This window comes from Xiphophorus couchianus, chromosome 14, assembly GCF_001444195.1.
Source record: "Xiphophorus couchianus chromosome 14, X_couchianus-1.0, whole genome shotgun sequence".
Classification (NCBI taxonomy): domain Eukaryota; kingdom Metazoa; phylum Chordata; class Actinopteri; order Cyprinodontiformes; family Poeciliidae; genus Xiphophorus; species Xiphophorus couchianus.
In genome coordinates this window covers 24774871-24790821 of record NC_040241.1, presented here as the reverse complement: position 1 = coordinate 24790821, position 15951 = coordinate 24774871, and the positions used below count along the sequence as shown (strand labels likewise).

The window sequence follows — 15951 nt, the reverse complement described above, 5'->3', positions numbered from 1 at the left end:
GGTGGCCGATCTGAGCTGTGGCCGCAAGGTTGTCGGTGCCTGTCGCAGCGGTAACCCTCGAACCTGTTGGTGGACACCTTTGGTGAGGGATGCCATCAGGCTGAAGAAGGAGTCCTATCGGGCCTTTTTGGCCTGTGGGACTCCGGAAGCAGCTGATGGGTACCGGCAGGCGAAGGGTTCCTTAAGGCTCTGGATGTTGTAGGGTTGTGTTGGCTGACGCGACTCTGCAATATTGCATGGACATCGGGGGCAGTTCCCCTGGATTGGCAGACCGGGGTGGTGGTCCCCCTGTTCAAAAAGGGGGACCGGAGGGTGTGCTCCAATTATAGAGGGGTCACACTCTTAAGCCTCCCTGGCAAGGTCTATTCAGGGGTCCTGGAGAGGAGGGTCCGTCGGATAGTCGAACCTCGGATTCAGGAAGAGCAGGGTGGTTCTGGCTCTGGTCGTGGAACACTGGAACACCCTCGGCAGGGTCCTGGAGGGTTCTGGGAGTTCGCCCAACCGGTCTACATGTGTTTTGTGGAAGGCATTCGACCGTGTCCCTCGGGGAGCCCTGTGGGGGGTTCTCCGGGAGTATGGGGTACCGGGCCCTTTGATACGGGCTGTCAGGTCCCTGTATGACCGGTGTCAGAGTCTGGTCCGCATTGCCGGCAGTAAGTCGGGCTAGTTTCCGGTGAGAGTTGGACTCCGCCAGGGCTGCCCTTTGTCACTGATTCTGTTCATCACTTTCATGGACAGAATTTCTAGACCAGCCAAGGTGTTGAGGGGATCCGATTTGGTGGCCTTAGGATCTCGTCTCTGCTTTTTGCAGACGATGTGGTCCTTCTGGCTTCATCAGGTCATGATCTGCAGCTCTTGCTGGAGCGGTTCGCAGCCGAGTGTGAAGAGGCCGGGATGAGGATCAGTGCCTCCAAATCCGAGGTCTTGAGCGGGAAAAGGGTAGAGTGCCTTCTCCTGGTCAGGGGGGTGTCCTGCCCCAAGTGGAGGAGTTCAAGTATCTCGGGATCTTGTTCACGAATGGGGGAAGAAGGGAGCGGGAGATCGACAGGCGGATTGGCGCAGTGTTTGCTGTCAAGCGGGCGCTGTACCGGTCCGTCGTGGTGAAGAGAGAGCTGAGCCAAAAAGCAAAGCTCTCGATTTACCGGTCGATCTACGTTCCCACCCTCATCTATGGTCATGAGCTTTGGGTCATGACTGAAAGAACGAGATCGCGGATACAAGCGGCTGAAATGGGTTTTTCTCCGTAGGGTGGCTGGACAGTGGCGCAGTTGGTAGCACTGTTGCCTTGCAGCAAGAAGGTCCTGGGTTCGATTCCCGGCCGGGGTCTTTCTGCATGGAGTTTGCATGTTCTCCCTGTGCATGCGTGGGTTCTCTCTGGGTACTCCGGCTTCCTCCCACAGTCCAAAAACATGACTGTTAGGTTAATTGGTCTATCTAAATTCTCCCTAGGTGTGTGTTTGTGTGTGAATGGTTGTTTGTCCTGTATGTCTTTGTGTTGCCCTGCGACAGACTGGCGACCTGTCCAGGGTGTACCCCGCCTCCCGCCTGGAACGTAGCTGGAGATAGGCACCAGCAACCCTCCCGACCCCATTAGGGACAAGGGTGCACAGAAAATGGATGGATGGATGGATGGATGGATGGGTGTCTGGGCTCTCCCTTAGAGAGAGAAGCTCAGTCATCATGGAGGGACTCAGAGTAGAGCCGCTGCTCCTTCACATTGAGAGGAGCCAGTTGAGGGGCATCTGGTCAGGATGCCTCCTGGACGCCTCCCTGGTGAGGTGTTCGCATCCCCCTCAAAAATATGTAGTTGCGCCCCTGACTGAGAATATTAATTTTAACACATTTTGTTGATTTAAAAAAAAAAAAAAAAACCATTCCTTAATGAAGCTACAAACGTTCAGTTTGTCACCTACTGCCGAGATCAACTCAAAACCTTCCCGCGATCGATGTATTGAGCACCTCTGCTCCACATCAATATAGCTGTGGACAAGATCACTAATGCATATTGTTCTTGCAAGGCTGGGTAAGTCGGGCATTCATTGTTTTGTAGGTTACTTTTGAAATCAGTGGGTGATTCCTGTGGTTTGTTGGTAAATGTTTGAGTGTGCCTAGACCTGATACACTGCACCTTGTGCTAGAGTGACTAACACGAGTAACAGTTTAGTCCAAAGCCTTTTCTACTAAAATACAATCTTTAATGTATGTCAGATACAGACACATTGCATATTGATCTGTTTAGCTAACGTAAGACTGTGTAGCAGACAGGCTTCAATGTCTGCTACACCTTTAGGTGTACAAGTTGTATCAGTTCTGCCATTATGCTGTACTTAACTAATGGGAAGCTAAGTGTATTTGTGAGACGGCCACGCATGTGACCACGTAGAATGGGCATCAGCTAATGAAAAGTGGCCCCTGTGGTAAGGTCCATGACCCCAAACTCACAAGCAGGCAGCAAAACCATCAGACCAACAGAATTCACATAACGGAGAGGCAGGACAATCCTGCAGGTTTAACCCATAGAAAACCTTTATGTCAGGTATAGGGTTAGGGGTTTCATGTGGCATAACCAAGAAATATGGAGGAACTGTGGAACATAGTTCAGTTGTCCTGGGCTGCAGAACCTGCTGACCGGCGCCAGAAGTTGGTTGACTCAATGGACCCCAGTGTCAGGAAATGGTGCGGTGTGAGGTGGTGAGGCAGAGGCAGCGGACCCAGGTAAGATGAATTATGATGATTTAATGAAGAAAACTAGTCCAAACAACGAACAGCAGGCACATGGCAACACTGACGACGAAGAAGCTAACATTGACGAGGACCCGACGAGGAACAAGGAACACAGGTGGAGTTAAATACACGGGAGGGTAATCACAGAGACGAGACACACCTGGGAACAATCAAGGGGAGGACAGGACAACGAAGAGACTTGAGGACACAGAAAACTCTAAATAAACAAGGAAAAACACAGATCATGACACCCAGATGTGAAGCAGTTATCAGAAACAGTGGTTATGTAACAAAATATTAGTTTATGATTCTCAGGAAAGATTATTTTTTCAGCATTACTTAGTTTATATAGTTTATTTTTAAGTTTGTAAAAAAAGATGTCAACACTGCTATTTGTTGAACATTATATTATTCTAATATTCAAATACTTTCTCCACTTTTTGGCTTTGAAAAACAATGTGCAGTATCCACAATGCATTTGTGTTCGTTAAAATACTATTTATTTGAAGAATTTTGAGGTTTACTCACATTTTTACTGCTATTATTCTGAACATAACTGTTACTACACTAGGCCAAAAATAAACAGTTTTAAACAAATTCTACAGAATCTGTTTTTTATTATTATTTTAAAGGAAAAATATGTATGTTTATTCAACAGTGTCCAGGTTATGTTGCTAAATAGCTTCAGATGAATACATATTACTGTTTTATTACAATAACTTGATGCTTGAACTCATGTTAACCCAAAAATATCAAACATCATTAAAAAGTTATTTTCAGAAATTATAAACAAATCCACTCTGATCCCACAGACAGGAATGAGGATTTTAGTAGAACAGCTAAAGGATTCGTCTCTTCTCTGTAATTCCTCCCCTCATAAACTCTTATAAAATTTTAGAATATTAATGTTCTAATGTTATTAGTATTAATGTAAATGTTTCACTCGCTGCTGTTCAGCTCAGATGTTTGACTGCTGTTTGCTGTTGTATTTTGGGACAGTCAGGATCTTTAGATGTCATGAAAAGTTTTTATGAATGAATTTTGCTTGACATATTTTAACTTGTAACTCCTTTGTGCTTTTATTAAATGTAGATTCCCACAGAATGTGACGACTTTGTGACCATTTTGTAATTTAGCAAAAGAAAAAATGGTTCAACCAAAAAGCAGCAACAGTTTGTTTTAATCATATGCAGTGACTTAATAAATAATTAAGTATTTTTGAATTGAGTTGATCATTTATATTCATTACTGCTACCAGGGACCAGTGAGAAGCAGAATGTTCACATTCACACACTGTATGCTGAAGGCTTTTTTCTAAACTGAATAGTTGAATTATTACAGTTTCTTTGTGATCATATTCATTACAGGAACAGAAAGTCTTTGCTTCATCCTCTTTCTGTTAAAAACATCAACGGGAAAAAAGTCAACAGAACCATGTGGTTTCAGAAAGAAGAAGCTTTCTGCAAAAGAAGAAGTTTTACCTCTGGCCTTCGGTTTCTTCTTCTTCTCATTGATGATTATCTCTCCATAAGTCACTTCTCCTGTTTTTACTGCTGAATAAACTGCAGCTGCTTCACTGCCTGAGAAAAAACACAAACATCTCATTTATTTCTGTCCAAGCTGCTGCCTGCATGTAAAGAAATTAGATTAGTCACAGAAATACCAACCTGCTCAAGTCTAGATATAATCAATATATATTATATAACATAATCAATGTTACAGCAGCAAATGTAAAATAAAAGGTAGAAAATGAGATACTTTGAACTTGATTGTTTAAGTTTGTCTGTAAAGGAGGAAACAGTTGTTATAGCAGAATTTACATTTTAAACATTTGGCATTTCTTTTTAAAGACAATAATCCTGAACAGAGCAGCAGCTGGTATCTAACTGTTCAGGTATTTTATTTGTTTTCTAACATGTTCAGCTTCACATTCAGCTGAAGAACAGAAACAGGAAGCTGGACGACTGCAGAGCTGTTAGAGTCAGTTAGCAGAAAAACCAGGCAGCTCCTACAGACTAGCGGCAGCATGTGGAACGTCATCCATCTTCTAACATGTAATCATCTTGTCTACATGTTGTTTTTTCTGACATAAATGGAGGTTTGTGTCTGTTACTGATGATAGGCTGAGTTGCTAGTTTTTATTTTAATATGTTTCTTTATCTCCCAGACTGCATCCATCTTTGCTCCAGTCCACTGAGCCTTTCACTGGTTCAGTCTCCTGAAAGACGGGTTTATAGTTGATGCATTGAACAGGGTGATGCTGGTGCTAATCACATCATTGGCGCCTTTTCACATTAGCTGCCTCGCACGCTGTCATGGCTGCATCTCTGAGGTTTAACTCAACATGGAGTTTTTACTCAAAACTGAATATTTGGAAGATCAACAGAGTCTCCAAACTTCTGGACCGACTCTCAGATCCTCTTTTTGTATTCCTGCATCATCTCTCCAGATTTCAGGATCTTCTGTCGCTGGTATCTTCCAAGGTTCCTGTTCCATCATCACCACCCATCTTCCTGTGGCCTATTTGAACTGATTAAAAACTATCTAGTTTGTTTTTCTCTCAGACTTTCCTTCCACACTCTGGTTGGGTTAGTTTTAGTTTTTGACTACACTTCTGGAATCTGTCAATAACTGAAAATACCCCCAAGCAGACTTGCTCCCGCTGTTGCTGTGGCCAGTCAGATATATGAGAAAAGTTGTTTGGAGTTTGATTTGAGGTAATGATGAGCCAATCAATGAATGTGATCAGCTGTCAAATGGTTTCGGTGCTGAACTCTGACTTGGTGCTGCCAGTTCTACCCCAGAAGTTGGTCCTAAAATTCTGAGAACAGCCAGACTGAGTGGTGCTGGATCTGCTAATGGCGAATTAATCTGTTCAGGGCGAACTGGGACCGAATCAGGACAGAACCGGTTAGAGAACTGTAAAGAAAATCCGAGCTCATCCCACTTCCCCATGCTGGAGATTTTAGTTTAACAGTAATAATAAATAAAGTTATCTTTAAAATGAATCACTCAAGTGACATCAGGGCCCAACAGTAGACTTAAGTGTCAATAAAATAAATCTAGTTGTGTGTGTTGTTTTTGTCTCATGCAAACTTTGCTTTAATTCTACTTTTTTCTATCTAATCATAAGAAATCATAGTCAGTCAGAGAGAGTCATTAAACAGGAAAAGCAGGTTTCCTGGAAAAAGAGGAAGTTTCCAGCCTGCAGATTTATAAAAATAGTTGAGACTATTTTAAAGCATGAAAGTTTTAAAAAATTAAATCTAAACATTATTAGTAATTGGATAAGATTCAAAGTAAAATGCTTATATGAATATTGGTTTACTTGTAATAATACACTTATATTTGTGGGAACTACAAGAAAAACAAGTAACTGTAACTTTAGTAGTAAATAATTAGAATCATGTATTATTCTTGGTTTCTTTTCAGAAAAACATCTGTAATAACTCACATTAAGATTATAATAAGAATAATTAATAAGTTATGGTTATAAAATCATAAATGAATGATAGATCAGAGAAGCTGAAGAAAATAAATGTGATATAAGTTATGGTTATAAAATTATAAATGAATGCTAAATCAGAGAAGCTAAAGAAAATAAATGTGATATAAATGTGATTTTGACATTAAACTTGAAATGGTGTAAAAAGGTGTAACTGCAATTAAACATCACTGATATGTTGGAGGTAGAGAGTAGGTGAAAGGTTGTGCAGGCAAGGGACACAGGAGGTTGAGCAACCCTGAGACATTGGCACAGACATCAGGAAATGTCTGTAAGACAGTGATGGATATGAGATCATCTGTCTAAGCAGACAGATGAACCCTATATAAGGTGGGTGCAAAAGAGGAACCTTTTGTTGGATCCTCCGGGCAGCTTCGAGCCAAGATCGAGATGGACAAAGAACTCTGCAGCTGAAGAAGAGCCGGGGCCACAGAGCCGAAGACTGTCCTGCACATGGAGACCAACCCGTCTGGCCCACAATCTGTGGCTTCGAATCGCACTTCTCTCATCGGCTGGGTTCTGACCCCAAAGACAAAGATGAAGACAAAGACAAGGAAGAAGAACTGGTGCCTTTTTTCCTGCCAGCACCAAGTCCTGTGTGACCTCAGCATCCATGCGGAGAGGAGGCTCATCAGACCTGCGGAGATCCTGGCCTTCGCCGATCAACATCTTCCTCCTGCTGCCGCACCTTCTTCATCATCAAGCCAGGTCTGGGGTTCGAAACGCCAAACTCCGTCCGTCTCTCTCAAAGGTTCCCTTTTTTAGTTCTCAGTATCAGCAGTAGGGAAAGATAGACTAGATGATTGATTTTACTTATTTGATTATTTCTGCTACTGAATTAAGCTGTACTGACCCTTGCAAAAATGCCTTACTAATAAAATATTTAGCATAAAGAAAATCTAAAGAGGTTGTGGACATTCAGTTAATGAGTCACCTTAAAGTTCTTTGATGGTTGTAAAATAGCTGTGATGTTTGATTCTGGAGAGGAAGAGGTGGAAAATGTTTTTAGGTTGCTGGTAGCCCATATTTAAAACCTCATCCTTGGGACTCGCCCGAGTCACTAAAACCTACCTGGTTCAATAACAAATGCAAGTTGTAAAATAGAGAACGAGCGACCGTTAACAGGTGTGCTCTGTGAAACTAGTTGGCTGTAGGCTGCTCAGTCTGGCTAATTCACAGGGGGAAGAAGGGTGGGACACCTGGATGTAGGCCGTCAGATAACCAGGCGAATCGTTTCTCGAAACCAGCTTAAACAGAGTTTACTTCAGTTCTGGACAGGGTAAATCCCAGCAGATTTAGGAAACTCAACGGACCCGTTAGACGGAGAGCTGGTAGCACATCTCCCCTCTCAGAAGAGGAAGTACGAGAGTGAGAGAGTAGAGACAGAAAGGAGGGGGGGGGTGTTGCGCAACAACAGAACGTTCTAGTGGAAAAGCGTCTGCAGTCAGCCAAATCCATCAGTGCCAGTCTGAGTTACTGTTGCTCTTCTATTCTGGTAGGATTTTCCCAGTTAGACCATTTGGCCCTAAGGACACAACTGGCCATTTTATTACTACATTTACCTGGTTAAATAAAGGAAATATATATATATAAATATAAATATAAATATAAATATATAGGGCAGGAAACAATATTTACTGTCATAAATTTACATGGTTTAAATCTGGTTCTGATTTTTGGTCCATAAGTAACAATGGAGTTCATGGGGTTTAGATCAGTCACTGCTAAATGACAGAAACACTCATTACTATACAGAACAACTATTGTTAAGACTCTACATTCATTAAAACATTTTATCTGACATTATGAAGAAAACCTGATAAACAGCAGCAAGTTTTTAAAACTGAACATTTGATCCTGACAGATTTTAAAAACCTGCAAGAGAAGAAAAAGTTTAAAACACCTGGAATATCTTTAAACAGTGAGTCACTAAAGATGTGATGGAAACTGATCTGAAACTAAGATCACAAGATTCTTGACCATCTTTAGAGATGAAACTTTTCACCACAAAGTGGAAAATAACAAGAAACCACTAAGACCAGACCACAGAGAGGCCCAACCAGTCTGAGCTGCTGGAAGAAACAAGATAAAGTTTCACTTCTCACTTCACATCAGAGCAGCTATGAGTCAGTAGAAAAAGAATAAAAATAAATTTAAACTCTGGTTGTTCTGCAGGTGAAGACACGACTAAATGTTTCTGAATTATTTATTCTATTTGCTTTTTACAGCTCAACTTTACAATCAGCCATAACATTATTAAGCCTCTCACTAAATCCAAAACAAGTTACTGAGGGTTTGGGCCTCCAGAACCACAGAGACATTATCCACAGAGAAAACAGGAGGCAGCAGGGAAACGACCCAGCAGTGGCTGACCCAACAACCTACCAGACCTGAGATGAAGATGTTATCATGTGACTGATGTTTTTCTGTCTCTCATCAGTTTTTATTATTTTGTTCTTAGAAGGAAAAACTCTTTGTTCCAAGTTGTAAAAGAATCAAATTTAGAGTTTCTACTGTTGAAGTTTCTCTGCCAGCGCTGGGTTCAGATCCAATATGGCCGCCCTGCCTCAGCATATAGAGAACAAACTGAACTGTGCGTCTGATCAGATCCAGACTGAATCAGTGAGGATGATTGTTCACTGCTGGACGGAGACGACATTCCCAGATCTGGGATCAGAACCAAACATGGCTGACCAACCTAAATGGACCAGAACCAAAAATGGCTGACCAACCCAACTGGACCAGAACCAAACATGGCTGACCACCCCAACTGGACCAGAACCAAACATGGCTGACCAACCCGACTGGACCAGAACCAAACATGGCTGACCAACCTAAATGGACCAGAACCAAAAATGGCTGACCAACCCAACTGGACCAGAACCAAACATGGCTGACCACCCCAACTGGACCAGAACCAAACATGGCTGACCAACCCGACTGGACCAGAACCAAACATGGCTGACCAACAGCAGCACTGGACTTCACAAGATGGAGGAGAGGAAAACATTGTTCTACTGTAACAAATACAAAATGTATTTATATACAGGAACAAATGTCCAGTGATCAACATTAGAGCTTAAATTTAATTATTAACTATTTCCTTAAACTTTATTCTCAACATGACATTAATAGAGACTTTAAATGTAAATCAGATTCTAATTAGGAAACATTTTCTGATCAATCTGAAAATCTAACAGAATAAAAACACATGAACATAATCACCATTTCCTGTTCCTGGTTTGGTTTTCTTCTGTTTCCTGTGGAACATCCTGATGTTTCTGGAAGTGATGTCATCCTCTCCTCTTCCTCCTTCATCACCTGAAATAAATCCAAAGTTACCAGGAAGTTTTTCAGGAAGATCTGAAAAGTTTCACTGAATGAAATCAAGAGATTTAACCAAGAGGTTTGTCTCACCTTTAGGTTTGTTATGAAGTCGTTTCACCAGTAAAACCACAACAACCAGCAACACCAGGATAACCAAACCACTAACAGATCCAACAATGGGAAGGATGGAGGAAGAACCTGGACCAGGTGTGACTGTAGAGTCAGAGATGTTGGTGAGTTTCTCTAGAAAGAAGAAGCTGCTAAATAACCGTCTGCTGTAAACATCAAGACTCAGAGCTGAAGGAGAAGCTGCTCACCTGAGGAAGAGGAGGAGGAGGAAGGTGGAGAGATAGTGGAGGGTGGAGAGGTGGTTGGAGGTTTCTCTAGAATAAAGAGGTTGGATTAAATATATCACCAGGTTATGGATTCTCAGACATTATCAATGAGATTCACTGTTAGAGGATGACCTCTGACCTTTGACAAAGATCCTGCTGGACGGAGACTCTCCATGACCTTTGACATTACATTTATAGAGGCCTTCATCAGAGCTGGAAACATGGAGGAGGGTCATGTGACCTGATGGTCCATCACCAATGAAGGAGCCATCTTTATAGAAAGCAGCTGGGAGGTTGTGGGTTGGATTCTTTGCTCTGCAGCTCAGAGTGACATCATCTCCCTCCATCACAGGGAGGACAGGACTCTGCAGGATCACTGATCCACCTCAACACAGAGACAAACTACAGCATTTCATCCATTTCCACACAGCTTCAGCAACACTAACTCCACAGTCTGATCTTACCAGAGACAGAGATGCTGCTGCTGCTGCTGGAGGATCCATTGATGGACTCACACCAGTACAGACCAGTATCACCTGGGAGGAGGTAGTCCATGTTACAGGTAGAACCAGCTGGTGTTCCCCATCCTTTACACTCAGCTCTGGTGTCTCTGGTTGCGTTTCTCCTCACAGTCCATCCATCAGATCCGTTTTCATCCTCACAGATCAGAATCACTGATTCATGTTCAAAGAACTGAGATCTGCTGGGAATCACAGTCAGACGAACTGGGAGGACTGGCATGGAAGAGATAAAGAACACATCTGTTATTCTAGCAGTTCTTTTCCTTTGAGAAAATTGATCTAAAAATATTTTAAATATTTAAAATGAAATATGACCAACCTTGACCTGATGTCCAGAACAGCAGTGAGATCAGAACTGAAATGAAATAAAAGTTTTTGTTATTTTAGAATAAAACTTTCTAAAAGGTTTTTAGAAAATATTAACCAACATCATAAATGTGATTCATTGATAAAGTTGACATTTAAAGTATTTAATAAACTTCTTGTGCTAATATTTCATTTGAATGTTTTTCATGATTTTTCTATCATTCATTTGGAAACATTAAAATGAACTGAATCAAATATTTTGGGGTTTTATTGGTTTCCTCTTGTTATCGATCAATATATTTGCTCATAATTTTCTGTTTTCTTCATAAACTAATTATTTAAGGTTTTTTCTGCAGTCAGTCTGAGTTTGTGATGACATCATCACACTTTTATTGAATCATGTTTATTTGACATACAAAGGAACAGATTTTAAGCTTCTGACTCTTAATCTACAGAAAGTGTAAATGTTGCTGGGATCAGGCTCAGATGGCGTCTGGAGTTTCTTTGTCTTTTATTTACCGTCACATAAATAACTCAGGTTGTTTCACTCGGTGCCTAAAGCTGCTCAGCAGAACGTAGCAGAGCACCGCCTGGCAACAAGGCAGTTCAAGGAACAAACAGTAACATTCAGGGACATCTAGGAAATATCAGTACTGCTGATTAAAGCCAGGAGACAGACATAAAAACCAGGTTTGGACAAACTAACAAACTACAATGAAAAATGAATTTCTTATAATAAGCAAAACAAACCTGTGAACAATAATCCATAAACAGTAACAACATATTGATATGTGATCTGATTGTAATAAATCATCATCTGGACATTCAGGTCTACCTGCTCATTAATGTGTGGAGACAGAAGAAAGGAATGGATTATTATACAGGTTACATTACAACCTTCTCTTGAGCTACACAGACTACTGTCCACTGCAGCCTCACATTCCTGATGTCATCAGTTTAGCTTTTATTTTAGTCCCATATTTAGTTAATAATATCCAAACTAATTATCCTCCTATTTGGGAATGTGTTTAATTCTACATTTCATTTCCAATCTCTACATCTGTCCTGTAGTTCATATGTATCTCATCACTTTGTAACAGGAACCTTTGTTACTGTCTGAAACCCAAAATGGAGACGTTTTTATGTTCTTCACCAAAGCTGCCATACCTGCTACATTTACTGCTCTGTCTGTCAAACTTGGTTCTCCAAGTGTAAAATAAGTCAAAGTCTCTGGTCTCCTTGTCTCTCTGGACTCGGCTGTCTTTCCTCTACGGCCTGTTGGATGTCAGAACCTCTTTCCACATGATGAGCCCATGATGTCCACATCCTCTGGTTCGGTACTGTTGGCATTTTCCTCAGCAGTTTCTGCAGGATCATCCTGACCATCTTCTGCTTTGTTGGCACAATTAGTGGCACAACTTCTGCAGCCGTGGGGTCCAGTGCAGGTTTACTGCTAATCACACTGAGTGTCCGTTCTGAGCCCAACTGACCCATTTGTTTATGTAATTCATCTGGTACCAGAGGACGGTACACTGAAGGAAGGACTCAGAGCTTTTTGTGTTTGGTCGTTCTAAACATTGTTCCATCCTGGGTGGTTTTTAGTTTGCTCCTCTCTCTAGCCAAAGCTTTAAACTCAGGACTCTCAGTGTGGAGTTCATGTGCAGCAGGTCTTTGGTTCTGCAGCCTGAACTCAAACATTTTAACTATTACAGGGTCTTGCTGCTGGGCTGCACAGAATTTCTGTCCAGTTATTGGTTGAATTGTCCAAAAGTCTCTCTGCTCCTGTTTGTTGCTGCAGGACATTAAAGGAGACTGGATTCAACGTTGGTTCTGGTTCTGCTTGCTGCACTAAGATGCCCTGCTGTGTGGCTCCTGCAGAGTCCTGGCTAATTGTGTGCAGCTTCTCATCTAGTCTTCAAAATCAAGGGGCCTTCCAGATAATCCATCTGCATCTGCATTTGTTTTCCAGGTCTGTATTTTATGGTCAAATTAAAATCTGCTAACTCAGCAACCCAACGCTGACCTGATGCATTTCATGTAGCTGCTGTCAGAACATCAGTGAGTGGATTATTGTCGGTGTGAACCACAAAAGATGAAACCAATAATCCCTGAAGCGTCGCAGAAAGACCATTTAGCTCTAAGAACTCAAGTTTACCTGCATATGATAGTTTTTCTCAAGTGGGTTAAAGTTCAATAATCCTTAACTTGCTGTTTCAGCGTTGATAGAGAAAAGCCCCTAGTCCTGCATCAGTATGCAACATTTCTGCTTATTTCCACTCATATTAATATCAGTTATTAAACATTATTTCTGTACTTACAGATCAGACGCTGAGCAGCTGCTTCCTTCATGTCTGCTGACTTTGACTGGACCGGTTCCCTAGAGGAGAGTTAGAGCAGCAACTAGAGTCCGCCTCTTCCTTCCTTTATCATCTTTTTTCTCCAGAAATGTTACAACAGACAGAATCCAAAAATGGTGCAGACTAAAAGTTTAAACACACACAGCCTTGATTTAGTTTTAGTGCAGCTCAGCAAATTCAGCAGAGTTAAAATGTCAGTGTTTTATCAGAGTTGATACTTCAGTGTTTTCACCAGAAATAACTCAAACTGCTGGAACACCTGAGTGAAGTTTCCCCTCGTTCTTCAAATCAGACAAAATTGGTGTCAAATGTTTGCGCAGCAAAACTTTTTGTTTGTGCTGCTTTCATTTTAAAGATATAAAGAAATGTTTCTAGAGGTCATCAAAGGTCAACCAGCCCCCCCCCACCTTCTTCAAATCAGACAAAATGGGTGTCAATCAACTCAACGACATTTGTGTTTGTTTGAACAGCAAATTTTTCCTTTGTGTCACTTTGTACAATAAAAGCTAAATCATTGTTCTGCACTAATCAGTCCAATTTTGCACAACTGCACTGTGGCACACTTGCTGTACATATATTTACATATACATACTGTTTCTGCATTTTTTTGAATCTTTGCAAGGACTGCTCTTAAGTTGCTTTTTATATTGACAGCATGTTATATTTTATTTTATCTTGTCTACAATTTCTACTCAGTGGTGGTTGTTGTGTGTCTTGTCTCTATGCTGCTGTAACTGTGAAATAATTTCCCTGCTGGGATGAATAAAGTCATTCTATTCTATTCTATTTGGCTTTGAAGATATTAATGAAAGTTTAAAGGTCAAAAGGTCAACCAGCCTCCTACTTTTATAAACCGTTTGTCACTGATTTGAAGTAATGATGATGATGATGGGTGTCGATCATGAAACTGAGCTGGAAACAGCTAACTAGATAGCTAGCACATGTTTAGCTCTAATCTTACTTTTTGCATTTCTACAGTTCAGTTTGTCTAACAGCGCCCTCTGGTGGTCAGAAACTAAAATTCAGGTCACCAAGTTAATTTTGGAGGTTTTGTTCCAGTTCTGTCTAAATAAGATCCAAGTAAATTTCATCCATGTTAATAATTTCAGATGAAATTCACAGATCCAGCATGAACTGATGTTCACTGACCTCTGATGACCTCTAGACAGTGAAGTCAGGTTACTGACGTCGGACCACTGTTTTCAGTAACTAGTAATCTAACGTGTTGCTAGTTCAAATCTAGTAGTCAGACTACAGTTACTTATTGAAACCACTTTGCATTAATATTTTCTTTTGTAATTGAATTTTATTTCAACGCGTCTTGGGGAGAAACCGCCGTTTCTATGCAACAGAATCAGCATAGAAACTAATTAGATCGAATTAGCACACATCTATATAATATTTCAGATTCAGAGAGAACAAAGATGATCAACTAGACGACTAAACATGTTAAAATCCGTCTGTTTGTTTGGCACTGCATTACCCAAGATGTATCTGTTCATTTTGTAGTTCTAATTTTACGTAGCTGAGCAAGTTGTTTTTCTGTGCTTCTGTGTGGCTCGGTGGCTTGGAGGTAGCATCCACATCAATCCTTTCGTAATCCCGTGTGTATGAAACCTGTGGGCGTTTTTATGATGCAAGTTTACATTTCCATGTCCGATATTTGTGTTTGTGTCGGTTGTTGGCCCAGCAGGTGATGGCGTCCTCGTGTTTTTCTGGCCGCCGACAATGCAGGCGTTTACTTATAATAGCTCAGGTTATACTATACTTTACCAGATACATATTGTTATTGTATTAGTATATGAGGGAATTACCATTCATTTCATGTGTTCTGACGGTTTTTGTGATTTGTATGTGTGTTGCATTTAACCGGCGGTTCATTTGTGGTGTTGTGGTGCCCTCCGGTGGATTTCTGTGGTGCTGCAGGCCATTTTCGTCCTGTATCTACAGTATGTGTATGTGGTGGGATGGTGTTCCACCCTCCCAACTCTGTGCATCAGGTGTAGCAAGAAGCACGCCGTTAATTGGTGGGCGGGGCAGATAGCTTTATAGCTGAGCAGGCCGCTGTGAGGTGCGTGTGTCTTTGTTTCCCCTACTACATGACGGCTGCCCAAGTGGCTGGTGTGCTTGATCCACTCATCTGAAATTGTGCCATTTGTACCATCTGTGGCTGGGAGTTTGGTTAGTAGTGATGGGTAAATGAGGCGTCATGTATCGTTTCTACCCATAGCAAAACTATATTGATACTGTGTTGATGCTGCATCACTGAATACTGACACCTTAGACTTAGACTGACTTTATTATCATTTTGCATGCACAGGGTGAATACAGAACGAAATTTCGTTGCATACGGCTCAGGACAATGTTTGAGGTTCCAATGTTATGAGGTTACTCCAGAATAAAATAAAATACAGTATAAAATATGAACATAAAATATAAAGTGCAGGACTGACAGTAAAATAAAAGTTATTTAGCTCTGTACATGTGCAAGGTATGAAGTGGAGACCAGTTTTTGAGTGCAGTCCAGTTAAGAGTTCAGCAGTCTGATGGCAAGTGGGAAAAAGCTGTTTCAGAACCAGGTGGACCTGCACCGGATGCTGCAGAACTTCTTTCCAGAGGGCAGCAGGGAGAACAGTCCATGGTGGGGGTGTGAGGGGTCACTGACGATGTTTCGGCCTCGGGACACGCAGCGCTGGGATGAAATGTCCTGAATGGAGGGAAGGGAGGCCCCGATGATCCTTTCTGCTGTCCGCACCACTCTCCTCACGTTCTTCCAGTCGGAGGCGCTGCAGCCTCCACACCACACAGAGAGGCAGCTGGTCAGAATGCTCTCTATGGTGCTTCTGTAGAACGTCTTGAGGATGGGCGGGGGCAGG

General features: G+C 41.7%; 1 protein-coding gene across 4 annotated transcripts in view; it reads right to left on the bottom strand.

The window, feature by feature from the left end:
• The window catches only part of LOC114157620 (high affinity immunoglobulin gamma Fc receptor I-like), a 41688-nt gene extending 28526 nt beyond the window's left edge, over positions 1–13162 (bottom strand). For 2 of the 4 annotated variants that reach the window (XM_028038724.1, XM_028038727.1), the window contains exons 1-8: positions 13037–13162; positions 10732–10767; positions 10356–10625; positions 10031–10276; positions 9874–9939; positions 9647–9799; positions 9455–9550; positions 4206–4304 (exon numbers count right to left, since the gene is read on the bottom strand). In XM_028038724.1, coding sequence (XP_027894525.1) covers positions 4206–4304; positions 9455–9550; positions 9647–9799; positions 9874–9939; positions 10031–10276; positions 10356–10625; positions 10732–10767; positions 13037–13067 — 997 coding nt within the window. In that variant the 5' untranslated portion in view covers positions 13068–13162. Of the gene's footprint in view, positions 1–4205; positions 4307–9454; positions 9551–9646; positions 9800–9873; positions 9940–10030; positions 10277–10355; positions 10626–10731; positions 10768–13036 lie in introns of all 4 variants that reach the window. The other 2 variants (XM_028038726.1, XM_028038725.1) reach the window with 2 other exon arrangements.
• Between the last annotated feature and the right edge of the window lie 2789 nt (positions 13163–15951).